The following is an 18,020-nucleotide window of genomic DNA, read 5'->3' as shown; positions in this document are numbered from 1 at the left end:
AAGTACATCTTCTCATGGGGGGACCTCTTCCGCTTGGGGGAGCTGGAATGTCTCAGTTCCCTGGAGTCTTTCCCTCGCGATGGAGCATGGCTGCGGCATCCCTGAGAGGAAGCTGGCGAAGGAAGGAGAGACTCGCCAGACCTGATGGAGCGGCGGTGACGCTCATTAGAACCGCACTGGTGGGTCAAGGAAGGGGATCGCCGCATATCCTTAAGAGAGGTTGACGGGGAAGTCTTCGGTGCCGATCCGGTCTTCTCCAAACCCTCTCTAGGAGTCGTAATGGTCCTCGGTGCCGAGTCCTCCTTTGGAGTTGAGGGATGTCCCAGCCCCGATCCCTTCTTCGATGTCGAGCTCTTTGGTGGTGTTGAGCCCCTCCTCGACGTCGACCGACGCTGGATGCTCGGTTCTTTGTTGCGACGGGGAGATTTCTCAGGGGGCCCTGTAGTAGACGATGCCGTCTTTTTGGAGCTAGTAGAGGCGTCCGCCTTTTTCTTAGAGGATGAAGAAGGGGATTTTTTGGTGGAGGCCTTAAGGACGGGAGTAAGGGATTGCTCATAGAGATAAGCTTTAAGTTTCAGGGCCCTGTTCTGGCGGGAGCGGTGGGTAAGCGAGCTGCAATGTTTGCAGGACGCAGTGATATGACTCTCCCCCAGGCAATAGATGCACTCGTCATGCTCGTCTAATTGCGACATTTTATAGCCGGACAAGGAACATTTTTTGAAAAGGGCCATCATATCTTCCATATGACGACTTAAAAATAGGAGCTCACCAGAAAACGTTCTATCTCACGCGGCGGCGAAGAAAGAACTGGAGGGACGGCTGCTTGCCCCTCCCCGTCACATGACCGCTTAGGCGGGAAGAGCCGAGGACGGGGGAGGGGCAAGAGCGGCCCGAAGATTCTAGAGCTTTCCAGCATAGGTTCTCCGCGGCTGGCCTGTGCATGCGCAGTACCCATGTGGGACTGCACAGAAGCCACGCCGATGAACACTATGTTACAAACAGACACAAATTAGTATTACCACCAATTCTTCCCAGTGAAAACCCACAAACCATACAGGAAAAAGGAAAAGAGAACAACAGAGAAACGTGAGTGATAATAAGCTCACAGAGCAAACACAAATAACCATCAAAAGTCAATCTGGAAAAGGAACATGTTCACTGTTAAGTGTCAATGGGATTCAAAGGCTTGGATCCAGACTAGTATTTCTATGGGTACAAGGATTTCTGCCTACAGAATGTAACTTTCTCCCCTCTCCCTCTCACAGCAGCTCAAAATGCCCCCTGAAATCCTGTTCCTAGGGGACATGGAATCCCCACAAACACGACTGGGGGGGGGGGAGGGAGTTTGGGTTCCCACAGGAACACACCACATGCAGCAGTCCTTGTACCTCAGAAATGCCAGTTTGGATCCAACCCACTGGTTCAGACTGCACGTCTTCCTGTTCATGTTGGCCATGCAATGGAATTCTCTTCTGTTTTTGAAAAAGGCTGACTTTCCACCTTTCTTACAATTGATTAATTAGCTGCATATTCTAAAAGCTTCTAATAATCTAGGAATCCAAAGCTACAACTATCTTTTTAAAAAGTCACAGTCGTCTTCTTTGAGCGAAAATAAAATATTCACATAATATTTTACATAAAATGCACACAAAGAAAATGGAAGGCTACCTTTTTCTATTCTCTTACATATACTTGTCTATAATATGTGTATCACTGAATTTTAACAACAGCTGACAAGGTTTCTACGATCACCATATTTTCAAAAATATAATCATAACTTAGCATTTCAGAATGGTTGCTTGGGTGGGTGGATGTAAGAGCAAAACAGCTGAACAAACTTCACCTAGTGATGAGAGCTGCCAAGTTAAACTTTGTGCTGTATGATAGGTAATCGAAAGAAGATGCTTAACGAGGAATACTAACACATTGTTGAAGATAACAAAAATGAACTGTTATGGCTAAGTGATATAGTTATCAATAAGCATTTAATTCTGCCCACCTCTTGTTCCCTTTCAAAGTGGAGAATTATACTGACAATCATTACTTTGAATATAGTATTCATGATACAGCAGGATTTTATAATCCTATTGCAACATTTTCCAGAAATTATGTTTCTGAAAAGGAAAGTAAAACAGTATTTTATCACTTTCATCTCTTTCTAAAATGTGTGTTAGAGTGGATTTACACCCCTTTGAACTAAGCAGTTATCCCCGTCACCGGTACAACGCTGATTGGATGGCATATATATTTAGCGGTGATATATAAAAATAATTTTTTGATGAATAGCTGAGGAGTGATTAATGTGGTGACTTTTTTGGCATGGTGCTTAGTGATCTGAATGTGTCGATACATTACAGATGCAAGGAGAAATTGGAAACTTACCACCTACTTGCTCAATCCCAATTCCACATGGTTTCTGGAATGTTCCAAGTTGAATGCAGTTTGGTAAGCTGCATAAATTATGCAAATCATGCCAAACAGCTATCATGCCACTGTGATTTAAGTCTTGAACTCAGGAGACCCAGGATCAAATCCAGAATCTGCTACGTTCACTGGGGCCGAGTCTTGAATCCTGCACTACCGTTGCACGATAGCAATCATCCACCACATGAATAGTTTAGTCCGCACGGGAAAATCCAATAGTGAATGACTTCTAGAGCAAAAAAGTAGCACAATATCTGACTGTATATAGCCAGGATGATCTTGAGTGAGTCACTCTCTTGTAGCCTAACCTACTCCATGGGGCTGTGGGTTTAATAGGAAGGAGAAGACCATTAAACACACCTCAGAACCTTGGAGGAAGGAAGGGTTATAACATATTTTTAAAAGTATTTTGCATAAAATACTCTTTGTTCGTCAGGGGATGGGCAAGAAACTGCAAAGCCAATATAAATGCCACCCTTGATCCACCATCAATAGGGTTGCTAACCTCCAGGAACTAGCTTGAGACCTCCTGCTATTACAACTGATCTCCAGCCAATAGAGATCAGTTCACCTGGAGAAAATGGCCGCTTTGGCAATTGGACTCTATGGCATTGAAGTCCCTCCCCTCCCCAAACCCCTCCCTCCTCAGGTTCTGCCCCAAAAACCTCCCACCAGTTGTGAAGAAGGACTTAGTAACCATAACCGTAAATCTTATTCAGCCATATGAGATTTCTTGAGCCGTTGCCCACACATTTTAAGCATATCTGCCGAGTCATAGGAACTAGGACTTTAACACTGGATTGAGAATATGGTTCTGAGCATACTTTGATTTTTAGATAAGAGCGTTCAGATAACAAATCACAAGGTGACTAAACAGATAATCTGAATCCCAATAAAATATTCAGCAACTTTAAAACAGTATGTTTATAATTATTACCTTATGTCGGGGAGGGCACAGGACTGGTGATGCTATAAAAACTATAAACATGTTGCCTTGTTTTCAGCTGCATTGCTCTGGCCAACCAGCCCTTTAAAATAATGCAACCATTATTTTGCCTGAAATCTTTTATCATGAAAAAGAGAACTTTACTTATAATGTTGATTTAAAAACAACAACATTGGTTTGGGATATTGCCAGTAATTAAGTGCTAAATGCTTTCAAACCCCTCCATTATACCAACAACTTAGAGTCAACTGAAGCTAAAGTGATATAATTTTGTGTGTGGTCTTCTATTCTCATACTATTACAGAACATTTACTTCTTGCTCATAGCATTTTTGTACCAAAACCAAGTGCGCAGGCCTTTGTATGTGCATATGTGTGTTTACTTTTTATATTTTTATTTATTATTTGGAAGAAGCTAATGGTCATACTGTATTTTTGCTGTAAACTCACACTAGTTTCTCTCATATAAAGCAAAACCTGCAACGGATATAATTTAACCTGAGGTTATTTGATACAAAAAAACTACAAATTAAGCAAGTTGTCAAGTATGGAGCATCTATGAACCCCACTTCCTTAAATTTAAACTACAGTAAAACTCTTTTTTGAACTGATAATTTCAGAGAATATTCCGAGTGTAATTACAGATCCTAGTCGCCAAGTGAGGATTCCTTCCCCAAAAATTAGGCCTAGTGGAAATGTGTTGCCTGAGTCTCTGCTTTCCACACAACAATGTATCGGTGCTGAAGGAAGCAGAGCCTGACGAGTATTTTACTCTTGCCGGGAGGGGCCGGCAGCTCCTTAATAAGGACAGAAACAGTATACTCACCATACAGGAACAAGGTCACAGACAGACACAAGCTCCTCGACCTTAAGGTCTTGGCTGCAGGCCATGGCTTTCTTCCAAGTTCAACACCATGGCAAACCAGACTCCAAATGAAGCTTCTCAAGATAAGAGACAGGCGGCATGCAATAACATTTGCTCCCACGAGGCACTTAACGGTCAGTCTTGCTTATATTGCCTTTGTGACTCTCCAGGTGTTTCAGCTCAACTGTCGGCTTCAGACTCTGATTCCTCCTGTGTCAACTTACATCTTTTGTCCAAAAGCCGGGCAGACTTTCTCCTTTGCTGCAATGCCATTCTACCTTTTATTCTTCTTCTCTCCACTGGTGGAGGAGACCCTGAAGGTGAAAGGCTCTCTCTTCCCTGTTCCTGTTCTCTTGCTTCAGCCAGCCGGTCTTCTGGCTCAGAGGCCCCGTCTTGCTGTTCCGGTGTTATCTCTTCAGAGGGAGGGAGGGCTTGTTCTGCCACCTCCTCTTCTTCTGAAGAGTAACTCTCAGGCTGACTCACGACAAAATGCTTTTTATCTCTCTACTTAGCAAGTAACAGATGGAAATGGGCACCATTCCCAGCAGGCATGGTTCCTTCCTGAATTAGGCAATCTGGCCTCTATGTGGATTTTAATGTGGTCACATTTCTGTCAAGTTATATAGAAATCTCCACGGTAATTATCAGTGATATTAGTATTTTTGACCAAACTTTCCCATGATGTACCAATTTGCACAAGCAATACTTTCAGGTGACAGTTCTCAGAGGGAGGTTATTGCCAGGTGGTTGTGGGCTCCGCAGAACCTGTTACACTTACACAAACTTATGTGCAGATGAAAACAATGAGCTACGCGCAGTTTAATGTTTCTGTGAAATACAAGTGATCCATATTGGTGCCATGAAACCTAGCATCCTTCTCAAGAAACAGAAAAACATTAACGTAAAGGTTTTTTTTATTTCAAGCACATGCTAAAATTACTATTCTGCACAAGAGAAGAAAAGGACTCTCTGCCAATCAATATGACAAGCGATTGAAAGAGTGACACTAATAGCTATTACTAGAGTGAACCTGTTTGAAGCAGAACTGCTGCTTATCTTTTTCTTTATAAAGCACACAAGCTGCTATTTTATTGTACCACTTTGCCTAGCTTGGTACCCAAGCTATATTGGTCTCCTGTAGAGGCCGGTAGCCGTTTTCAGTATTTGTCCTAAAAACGATAAGCTTTTAACATTTGTTTGTTTGTTTGAGGGCTTTAAAAAATTCAGCAAAGTGTACAAAAGTGTGGGGCTTGGTAAAAGAATAGAACAGTGATAATGAAATTTCAACCTCAGAAAGCTGAAATTTGAGCAAGAATGAGATCCTATATCCATTCTTTAGCAGCTTTGAACAAGGTTATAAAATATATCATTATGCCATTTACCTGAAGGACAGTTCCATTTGGTCCATTAATTAATAAGCAGAATAGGATTTTATATTTTCCAGATTCAGAGAACTAGAATGAGATGAAATTAATCTGGTCAGTGAAAATCTACATATTTTCTGGTTTCTGTTTCTTATTCATATTGGGCACAATTCTACCTCAACTATGCACATATACGGTAAGTCTTAGGAGCCTTCAACACAACTATGGCCAGTTTTTTACTCATAAAACCAATGGATGTATGGCAGGAAATAAAGCCAGCGAAACTGATTTTTTTGAAGTAAACAACATTCTAAGAGAACTAAATGGTTTAGGTTATGAAATTTTGTGACTTCACTTGACATTCGAAGACTACAGCTTCCACTTGGTAATAGTCATACTTTGATAAAGATCACATAATAGATCACGCTATAACTTTTAGCAATCATTGCCTACCCCCTTTAATAATTTGATGAATGTATCTGTCAAGAAAGATAAAGATCACTGTTTTATTTGGGTTTAACTACTTGAACTTTCAGGATTCTGTTCATGAATACTGCAACTGTTAAAAACTGATAGGATCACAGTTTGTCCCATTTTGATGATGTAATCATATGGATATGTTTGTCTTTACAGCCTTGATTCATGCAGGCTGCAGATACTGGAAAAGAAATTTATGTGGGGCAAAAATGAGTTGTGACCTTAAGAGAGTCAGGTTAGTAAAAATGTTTTCCTAAAATTTATCAGAGTTTTCCAGAAACAATAAGCTACACAGAGTTGGAACAAAGATATGGTGCCAAAGTAAAATAGAAAGGATAGAGGCCTCACTTAGCAATTGGTGATTAACTGATCTACCTTCCCTCGAATGTCATATTCCATAACTCAATAATACAGCTGGAATGTCACCATTAGGCATTTTGCAGAAGTATTTTACTATACAAGTAGATGGGAAACTATTTCGGGAAAATATAAGCTGGACAGCAGAGTCATATCAAATAAATTAAAAAATATATGTTAGATTACTTTTATGATGAAATACAAGTTATTTAGGAGAACGTTAGTTATTGCTGCTTCTTCAGTTAGGTTAAGCACTTTTTGTGACATTTATGAGCAGTATTCTATTGTACATACAAACATACAAAAGTACGGATAACATCATTTATCTAGTGTAGTCAGAGGGATTGTCTGCCAGGAAGCTACAATCTATAACCTGGAAACCCTAACCCTTAATTCTAGCTGCACTGGGACTACTGATCAGTCATCATCACATAAGAATGAAGAAAGGGACTCTTCAAATGCCCAGATATGTTCTCTCTCTCTTTCTCTCTCTCTCCTGTGATTTACTATGCTACAGAGCTTACACATAGTTCTGGAAACAGGTAGTAGGGACAAATTGTGCCTCAAACTGAGACTTGCGTGCATTTGCAAATAATGTGAATGCATTTATTATATACACACATGCACAAAATGTGAAGACCCTTTCTTCTTCAATACCGAAGACTCTAGAAATAAAATTATCATACACAATTCAGTTTATAACGTAAGAATAATGTGTCATCAAGTTACAACCAACTCATGGCAACCTCATCCATAGGGCATTGAAGCAAGAGACAAACAAAGGTGGTTTGCCACTGCCTTCCTTCATGTAGCATCCTCAGTCTTCCTTGGTGGTCCACGTGACTACATGAAGCTGCCTTATACTGAATCAGTCCCTTGGTCCATCAAAGTCAGTATTGGCTACTCAGACCGGCAGCGGTCTCAGGCAGAGGTCTTTCCCATCCCCTAACTTGCCTAGTCCCTTTAACTGGAGATGCTAGGGATTGAACCTGGAACCTTTTGAATGCCAAGCAGAGGGTCTACCACTGAGCCACAGCCCCTCCCACTCAAGTACTAACCGTGCCCGACCCTGCTTAGTTTCCAAGTTCTGACAAGCTCAGACTAAGCGGGGCTATTTGGACTGCTAACAGAGTACCTCTGTTTACTATGTTACTAACAGAATATTAAAGCGGACCATATCAAACCTTCCCTCTTTCTTAGCCAGATTCAAGCATATTACACTAAAAAGCGCTTTCTTACAACAACCATTTTAAAGTGCCTCTATTTTGGAAAAATGAAGAAACTGACAACAGCAACAACACCAAACGTTCTTACCAGCATGCAGGTAAGCTAGATCAGGGTTTTCAATATCGGGATGCAGCTCTTTCAGGTGGTTGCGGAATTCCACTGGGATGTTGGTACCATATTCACACTTGGGGCAGTTATACATCTTCACTCCTTCATGTTTGCCTGTGTGTAGGATATGCTTGCGGATATTTTCTGCACAGTTAGACCTAAAATACATAAAGAAATAATTATATTATACATGCAAACTCAAGATGCTGAATGAAATACTACTGTAAATGTCAGGCTCCTCAAATTTATGTTTTGAGTAATTCGATGGGCTTACTGACATAGTTTGGAGCCTCAGCATGTCTTAATCCGGCCTTGCATGCAAACGTTGGAAGCTTTTGCCTTCAGCACATTTGATATGCATACACAAAGGTGAAATATAAAGAGTTCCATGCATGTTTCGCTCACAGGGTCCTGTTCAGGCCTTTGCAATGAAGCTCTGTCATTTGGCTCCATGTAGCTTCTCCATTTGTCCTTTATTTTTATGTTCATTTTTTGCTTGGGGCATCTGTATAATGTCTTTCCCTTTTGGCACAAAGTGATTTCTAGACCATTTCTAAACAACAACACAATATATTCCTTAAAAAAAGGTAAAGGTCCCCTGTGCAAGCACCGGGTCATTCCTGACCCATGGAGTGACGTCACATCCTGATGTTTACTAGGCAGACTTTGTTTATGGGGTGGTTTGCCAGTGCCTTCCCCAATCATCTTCCCTTTACCCCCAGCAAGCTGGGTACTCATTTTACCAACCTCAGAAGGATGGAAGGCTGAGTGAACCTTGAGCCGGCTACCTGAAACCAAATTCCGTTGGGATCGAACTCAGGTCATGAGCAGAGCTTGGACTGCAGTACTGCAGCTTACCACTCTGCGCCACGGGGCTTCCAAGTTGGCTTCACGGGCAGCCCCATGTAACGCATATTGCAATTATATACCCTCAAGGCTACAGTAGGGTTGCCAACCTCCAGGTAGTAAACAAACAAAACCAAACTCGAGCTGCACTCATGAAACTAGCATTCAAATTGCAGCTGTGGCAATAGGACTGTCTACTATGGCATTGAAGTCCCTCCCCTCCCCTCCCCTCCCCAAACCCTGCCCTCCTCTGGCTCTACCCCCAAAACCTCCTGCTGGTGGCAAAGAGGGACCTGACAACCCTAGGCTACAGTAACATGGATCAGCATGACTAGAATGGCTGAATCGAGGACAATGCTAAAAGAAACCCACTTCTAGAGACCTGCTTTTCCACTCAATACTCTCAGGCTCTTGACAGAGTCTGCTAACACAAAAGAAAGCCCGTCTGTACTTGACAAACAGTCCCTTCCATCAGTTACCAACCAGCATCCCTTCTATCCGGTCTGGATTCCGCTTTAGCTTGTTTTCCCTTAGCCACCTGGTCACAGCATCCCTATCAAGATCATGTCCTCAATCAATGGGGTTTCAGTAAAGGTTCTGTAAAATGTTCATTTTAAATCCCCCATTCTGGCTTTGGTCCAAAGTGCATAGCCGTGTGCGCCCGAATTGATCACGTGCATAGGTTTCCCCTTTCATTTCCTTAACTGAACAGTTTTGTGCATGCAGAAGAATGTATGTACAAAGATGTTCCCATCCACTTTCCACTCAATCAGATGTGAGTAGTCTTCATGCAGAGGACCTCAGTAGGGGCATAATGGGTAGTGACTGTAAAGACCTCCTGAAACATATTTTGGAAGTTTGTGGTATGTATGAACATATCACAAGTCAGCAGCGTTTTTTCTTTGCTCTGAGCAATTTCATTGGTAAACATAAACGGAATGTGTACATGAATACAATTTAAATAAATGCATATTATAATATTTAGAAAGTTATCATGGTATTCACTTGGCAAAACAGATGTAATTCCCCTCCCTCCCCCCAAAAAACAGAAAACCGGCAAGAAAGAACACAATTGCAGGGACACAATCAAAAGGATACCTGGCGGTGTAGAAGTTTTAAAAGCATTCTGGACATTTTAAACAGGTCTTTGCTAAAATGACAAACTCACATATCGACAAGAGGTGGGTCTACTAAAAATAGGAGTTCAGTGCTGTCCTGTGTGAGGTGATCACATCAAGTTGATATCTGCCTTATGGTGCTGTCTAAGCTTACCTTCTGTCATAGACATCTGCTATATAATAACTCGCTACCCAAACATCAGAGCAGACACCTATCGCGTTCATTATAATTAAAAGCAAATGCTGGTCCTCTGTTCTCCCATGCATGTTTGTATGACGAACTCATTGCTATGCTGAAAATGAATGTTTTTTAGCAACCGTTTTATAAGTGATACTTTAATGAAAACAGAAATCACAAGGGTTGTTTCTAGAACTGCATTTTAATAGATCATTTATTAAGACTGAAAATGAATGAGTGCTAAGCAATCAAATGACTGCAGGGCTTTCATAGGCTTATATTTAAATTATGGTCCCTTGCTTCTTCAAACCTTCCTCCCAAAGCTAATTTTGGTATAGCACAACATAGTAGAGTTTAACTGTTATATATTGAAACAGCCTTACATTTGGAATTTTCAGTCCGCCCCCCCCCCCATTGTTCTTATGGCTTGTTCTGAGACAATGGCAAATAAGAATGCCCTTAACAATGTTTATGCATTGCACTGCTAGGGCAATTCTTCTCTTTGCATCAAAATTGGGAACCAGTTCCAGACACTGACCCTTGGGCTCTGCCAATAGTGAAGCAAAGGTGGGGTGGCATTTTCCTTTCTGGAAATGTTAGAAATCAAAGACATTATCTTTATGTGTGATTAGACAGATGTTTCTAGCATAATACAGAATCATAGAATCATAGAGCTGGAAGGGACCAACAGGGTCATCTAGTCCAACCCCCTGCACCATGCAGGAAATTCACAACTACCTCCCCCCATACACCCAGTGACCAAAAAATAGCCCCCCCAAAAAAAGCAAAAGCAAAAAAAAAATTCCTTCAGGATTCCAGGCCAATCTGGCCCGGAGGAAAATTGCTTCCTTACCCCAAAGTGGCGATCGGCACTACCCTGGGCGTGCAAGAAAGGGCCACTAGAGCCAAACACTGATGCAAACCTTCCTGCCCTCCCTCTCATGATCTGCCAAAGGTCACAGAATCAGCATTGCTGACAGATGGCCATCTAGCCTCTGCTTAAAAACCTCCAGGGAAGGAGATCTTACCACCTCCCGAGGAAGCCTGTTCCACAGAGGAACCGCTCTAACTGTTAAAAAGTTTTTCCTAGTGTTTAGCCGAAAACTCTTTTGATTTAATTTCAACCCACTGGTTCTGGTCTGACCTTCTGGGGCAACAGAAAACAACTCGGCACCATCCTCTATATGACAGCCCTTCAAGTACTTGAAGATGGTTATCATATCACCTCTCAGTCATCTCTCCAGGAAAATAAAATGCATAATTATAGGATGGGGGAGACTTGTCTTAGCAGTAGTGTGTGTGAAATGCATTTTATTACTTTTATCCCAATTCTCCAGCCTGTCAAGATCATCCTGTATCCTGGCTCTGTCTTCTACCATATTTGCTACCTCTCCCAATTTAGTATTGTCTGCTAATTTAATAAGCATCCCCTCTATTCCTTTATCCAAATCATTTATAAAGATGTTGAACAACACAGGGCCCAGGGCAGATCCCTGAGGTACTCCACTAGTCACTCCTATCCATGTGGATGAGAAACCATTAACAAGCACTCTTTGTGTGCGATCTGTCAACCAGTTACAGATCCACCTACAGCATCCCCCTGATCCAGCAAGGTAGTAATTTTCTCAAAAAAGGAGATAAGATTAGTCTGACATGACTTGTTCTTGACTTGTGCTGGCTCTTAGTAATCAAATCCATCCATATACCTGCAAAGGAGGGGGATCCTGAATATGAATCAATTCCTGGATATGTCTGGCAAATTCTTTTAAGAATAGCCCTGTTGAATCAGATCAAAACCCGATTCTAGTCCAGCTACCTCAAACCAAAACAATGCCCACGATAAGCCCGCAAGAAGAATATAAAGCAACAACTATCCATCAATGCTGCATCCTAGGAATAAATATTCAGTGGCATACTGCCTCTGAACTTGGGGATTTTGTTTAGGCATCACCTGACTTAATGAATTAGTCTATATTCTTTTAAAAACATCAAAGCTAGTGACCATTAAATCATATTGTGGCGGCAAATCGTTAAAGATTTCAGCTTCATTGGGTGACACCCTTTGCTAGGGGAGGAGAGAAAAAGATCTATCAGTTTTTTTTCTCAACAGCAGTTTTGTGTGTTGGTGGATGGAAACCTTCATGGAGAATAGTCTAGTTTTTTTTACTTGGTTATTGCTCCAAATGTACAGAATAGAATTAAAATCTTGGGAAATAAAGTAGCCCAAGTGATGAAAAGTCTGAATTTCAGTGGCTTGCATTTTTCCTTTGGATTGACCTTTGAAGATAGACTGCCAAACAGAAGGAATAAACTTTTTTTTGTTTTTGCATCCTAAACCCACATCAAAATTTCTCCTTGATATAACATTGGATTCCAAGGATCAAGCTTTTAGTTGTCTTAAAGCCTAATTTATTAAACTCTTTCTGAAGAACATGTTTAGAAGATCTTTTAGAAGACTATAAAATTGACATAATTTTAGTTGACGTTTGAACAATGAAATATATCTTATACTCCTTGAGTACTGTAAGAAGTTCTAGAAACAGAATTTCTTGAGAAGATGTAGCTGCATTCAGAAACGTTTCAGCCACTCTGCCTAGCCTATATAGAAGCAGGCACATGATACCCATTCTAAATACCTTGCCTTTCATTTATGAGACTTTTCAAAATACGACCTATCATATTGTGGGAGATTCCAACATTCAGACTTTTATAACCTTCCACTGTACATTTCTCAACTCTTGTCCTTTCCTTCTGGCAATCCTCCCTTCCCATTTTCTCTCTCTTTTAACTATGCTACTGACTTTTTCCCTACTCCCCCAGTTTTTCCATTAACCTGGAAAACTTCTGATTTTATTGTTATGAAAACAAATGTGAGAAAAGTATTTCACATGGCAAAAGATTTTTAAAAAGCTTCAGCGGCTCCCTTTAGAAATGAAGATGGAGGTTCCTGTACGTCCTCTTTTTCAGGCACTAAATTTAAGGTGAGAAGGATCTTACCCAGTCTTGTGTCAAAATGTTACGGGAGGAGCATCTGAACTGAGGCTGCTACTCAGTCTCTTCTCCTTTAGACATATCCAATTCACCAGCCTCATTAGCTCTTCTTGAAAGACCCCGAATCTTTCCATCTTCCCAATCCAGTGTTACCAGGGTCTTTTGTAAAGGAATTAACTGAAAGGATTCAGTCATCAAAAGCAGCAGCAGAGAAGCTCTGGGGGTCCCTTCCATGATTTTAAGATTCTAGGCTTCAGAAATCTGGATCTCAGTAGAAGGTGGAGTTGTGGCTTTCGCTTCCTTAGCTCAATATCCGTCAGTCTAAGCAGAATAGGGGGTAGGATTGCCAAACTCCAGGTACTAGCTGGAGATCTCCTGCTATTACAACTGATCTCTAGCTGACAGAGATCAGTTCACCTGGAGAAAATGGCCGCTTTGGCAATTGCACTCGTTGGCATTGAAGTCCTTCCCCTCCCAAACCCTGCACTCCTCAGGCTCCACCCCAAAAACCTCCCACCGGTGGCGAAGTGGGGCTTAGCAACCCTAATACGGGGCCAGTATATAGCTGTTCGTTGTAAGAGCTGCTGCCTTGTGCCTTCCCAGCACATATCCAGCTTAATTTCACTAAGGCTATGACCAGAAAGGAAGGAAAGAGCTGCTGTTCTGTACTATTTTTTCTTCTTTTTTAAAGCTCAAACTGTATCTTGATGATATGTCTCCTCAGTTTCTGATGAGTGAAAGTACAACGCTGCTTCCTCACAGACAGGAAAAAGACTGGCCTTGCATGGAAGCCTCTTCTTTTAGGGGGTCAACAATCTGGATCCTGAAGTCCCAGAGGAAGTTATTTCCCACTTTTCCAGGGTGCTAGCCTGCTTTTGATGGGAAAAGATACCAACAAAGAACACCAAGAAGAGCCACCAGCATCTTGTAGAATTTGAAGACCAGGCTCTGAATTCCATAATAGAGTTGTAAAATTTAGGGATTGGGACTGATGTTAGTCAATGAAGCAGAGGTGATAACCTCCTGTTTTATTCATGCCTTCCCACCCAGAATTACCAGCCACCGCAAAGCCAGAGGAAGATGCGTAGGAAGGTTACTGAGGTCGAGTTTGAAGATTTTTAGACAGCCTTAATATAAGCCTGCATTACAAATGCCAGGCAATCAAATGTATCTGTGCACCCTCACTGTGCAGAATCAATGAAAAGCAGGCAAAAAGACCTCCACAAACATTGACATCCAAGTATTTTAACTTGTCCTGACACCCCAAGTAAGGAAAATAATCAAAACCTGTTTAGAATTAATACTGACAGTATTGGAGTAATGCAAGTGCATCATGGTAACAATGCTTTCAGCTTTTCCACATTTGTAGGTTTGTGAGGTTTTTTATGATCTATTTGTTATGACATACAGTATGTGTGACAGATGTCCAATGCTGGCTGCTATAAAATAGCAGAGGCCTGTAGGGCTGGAGCAAGAACCTGCGCATCAGCAGTGAAATGCTTGAGAAAACTGATAAGTTATTGTTCTTGTCCCAGAACCCCTTCAGCAAAGTTGCATGTCCAAATGGCAGCTCTGACCACAGATTCACAATCGCTCTTCTAGCACCCTGGTTTTGCAAGTGTAAATTTAACATTGGAAATATGACCATTTACGTAGCTGTTTCCTAACTGCAGGCAGCATTCTCCCCTTTCCATAGAAAAGGAGAATACATTGCATCTTAGACGCTGGGGAATAAGGGTAGTGAAAATATCCTCTTCGACATTTTCCTTCACCATCCTCAAACAGGCTGCAAGCACATGTACTCCGGCCTTTAGACAGCTGAGGCAGCAAGCCCATCTTGGCTGTTGAAGAAACCTCCGCCCATTCTCCTTACAAAATATATGCCCCAAGACAATGCAGTATGTCAAGAGTGGAAGAAATTCAAAGGATTTCAGTATTAAGATCTTGAATACATTCACAAAGACTTCATTATCATAGAGAACATGTTCTGGGGACAGAAGCCATGCCTATACTTTGGCAGATAATGGAGTCTATTTATTCCTTTATCAACTTTATCTATATCTAGGGTTGCCAGGTCCCTCTTTGCTACCAGCGGGTGGTTTTTGGGGCAGAGCCTGAGGAGGGCGTGGTTTGGGGAGGGGAGGGACTTCAATGCCTTAGAGTCCAATTGCCAAAGCGGCCATTTTCTCCAGGTGAACTGATCTCTATAGGCTGGAGATCAGTTGTAACAGCAGGAGATCTCCAGCTAGTACCTGGGGGCTGGCAACCCTATCTATATCTATTTAGCAGCAGATCAGAGGAACCTGGATCACCAACTACATTTCCCCTGCTCATAAGAAGCAACAGCTGGTTGCATTTCCTAAACAGTTTTGTACTAGGACAGTGGTTCAAATGAGCCACAGTCCAATCCATCTACTTTTGCCCATGCTAATTAATTCTGCACAGTCTGTGTACTCATAAGTATACTGGAATCACGCCCTTTCTTTAATGCCCCAGCAATGCACTCTAGAATGCTTGCTCACATCATTTTACCGATTGTGAATTTCCCAGTCGCTAATACCATAAATATATTCACAGGTGCTCCATAATTAGGTAGACAGCATCCTCTGCAGATTTCAAGCTAATTCTTCACTGTTTTCCTAGACTAAGACCTAGTTCTCAAAAACCACAGGTGAAGTGTGATAAGCTTGTTTCTGGACTGTGCCGCCACACAGTAAGAGCTGGCTTTTATGACTGAATGCATCACAATACAAACATATTTCATTCACCTAGGAAACTTCCCAATGTGCTCACAGTAGTAGGGCTGTGCAATAATAATAATAATAATAATGAGTAAATTTCGGGTTTGGGTTTATTGGGCCCGATTGTTTTCAGGAAACTTGAAATAAGGTGAATACTCATACCGGTAAATATGGGCATTTGGCTTATTTTCCAGTTTCCTGAAAAAATTCAGCCCTTTTCGCGAAGTGCAAACTTTGCAATGCTTGCCTATGGAGGAGGGGCAGCCCCTTCCGAACCCCATAAAATCGGACCCCCTATCTTCACCAAACTTTGGGGCTCATGCAAGGAGAGTCCCTTCAAGCTACGCTGTGAATTTGGGGGCTCTACCTCGAAAAATGACACACCCGGATTCGAAAAAAGCCAAATGATTATTTGGCTTTTTCCAGAATTGCCTATTCGGCTTCAGCTTTCTCCCCAGGTTTGTGCATTTGGTAAACCTGAACTGGAAATTTACCGAAATGGCTAATTTTGGGTTTATTTTCAGTTCAGGTTTATCGATATGCACACACCTACACAGTCGATCCAAAAATCAATGCCCACCAATTCTCCAGGTCAATGCAGTTCATGAAGAATATTCAAGGTACATTCAAGAGTTCCTACTGGACACAATAATCTGAAAACAATAAAACTGAATTGGATGCAATTGCTTGGAGCTGACTTTTTAAATCATTCTTATTTGTCAACAACTCGGGTAGAAGAATTATAAGAGCAGTGATTCACATCTATTTAGAGGGTGTGCAAAATTTGCCCTTCCTAGTTATAATATTTCTCCCATAAAGGATCTGAGGACCAGGATAACTTGGGGAAGGTATACTTTTTTCTCTTGGATGAATTTCTCAACACCTGTTGAAGCTGAATGTTCACCGAATAATAATATTATTTTTTTAAACTGAGATGGGATTTTTGGAAATACAGACCAAAACACACCAAGGAACTGGACAACTAAACTTTAAAGAGCTGCATTTCCACTGATGAAGAATGTTCAGGCAGATCATTATTAGGCCAGTGTAAAAAATACATCAGGAAATGATGCTTTTCTGTATAATAGTGCCTTTTTCAAATACATCTTTAAGCATGTTCTGTAATTTTAAGTGGGCTCAGCAACAACACTGGGATTAATATGGCAGTTTGAAAGGATATTGGGAAACTATATAAATTTTCATTATGGTCAGTAGCTCTGGATTGAATGATCGCTTAAAATTAGGGCAATCAGAGGACGTGAGAGAGTTTACAACTCTTTGCTCCTTTTTGCTTGTTCTTATTTAGAACAAGAGACAAACACAAATCTAAAATGGTCAAATTGCAACGAAAGCGGTTTTACATCCTTAGAAATGTCCAAAAGCATGCTTACAAAAACAGAAATGCACAGAAATGGCCCAAGATTCTGCTTCCTGTAATGCGATGAAGAGAGACTCTGAACTTTGCTGGAGCCAGAAGATAGCAACACACCCTGAAGGCTGCCTGTCAATCTGACATGCAGATGGTCCTTCTTCCAACTGGCCTTTTGTGTCACTTCCTTCAGCCACTCTTAGGGAAGACGTAGCTCCCTAGAGGGAAAATCCTGTTGATCTACTGCCTGGCTGAGTGTCCAAAGCAGTACTGTCTCTATCACCTCTACTCTAAATGATTATTTCCTTTAGCTATTGTGCTGCCTTCCCCATTTTGTGCAGCCAGAGAAAAAAGACTCTATACTTCTGTCTCTTTCATTTCGTTTCACCTGCTCAGATCCATTTCTGGAATGCAGTTTGGTGCTTCCAAGACAGTAATTTATCCAGTTCTTATTATGTGAATTCCATACAAATTATGATTAAAAAAACCCCAAATATGTGCTTTCTGCTCATTGAAATGAATTGATTCTGGATTATCACACTTTTATCAGACACTTTGCGTTTGACTCTGCGTTAACAAATATTCTTAAGCTGGTTTAAATCTGTGCGACTTCGCTGCCCTCATATCGTGCTAATAAGAAATAAATAAGAATACCACTTTTGCACATTCAACAAAAGCCTATCCTTGAAAACAGTTCTTCAGAAAATAGCAACAGCTGCACCAAATTTCTGGGATAAGACAAATCTTTTCTTCTTCTCAGAACTCCAATATGTGCTTTCACCAAAAAAAAAAAATCCTAAAAAGGGACCACAAAGGTGAATTAATAACTCTTTCATGAGGTAAGAACAGCACAACTAAAAAACAATTTGGCTTGACCAATAAATGCTCCAACTCAGATAATTTCTTGTCACAGACATAAAATGAACCCTTGCCTTTAAGAGGCTACAAAATTATCCAATTTTATTTTTGTTGTTATGGGAAATGGGCATATTCTAGGTAGGAAGCACAAT

The 18,020-nt window shown here is 41.2% G+C and overlaps 1 protein-coding gene across 1 annotated transcript in view; it reads right to left on the bottom strand.

Moving 5' to 3' along the window:
* ZNF407 (zinc finger protein 407) overlaps nucleotides 1-18,020 on the bottom strand; it is a 406,301-nt gene that overhangs the window by 98,409 nt on the left and 289,872 nt on the right. Inside the window, exon 7 of the mRNA XM_056854466.1 lies at nucleotides 7,747-7,925. Coding sequence (XP_056710444.1) covers nucleotides 7,747-7,925 — 179 coding nt within the window. The remainder of the gene's footprint in view (nucleotides 1-7,746; nucleotides 7,926-18,020) is intronic.

Source organism: Euleptes europaea, chromosome 8 (genome assembly GCF_029931775.1).
Source record: "Euleptes europaea isolate rEulEur1 chromosome 8, rEulEur1.hap1, whole genome shotgun sequence".
NCBI classification, from domain to species: Eukaryota; Metazoa; Chordata; class Lepidosauria; order Squamata; family Sphaerodactylidae; genus Euleptes; species Euleptes europaea.
The sequence above is the reverse complement of the archived record's forward strand: the minus strand, read 5'-3'. Positions and strand labels throughout refer to the sequence as shown.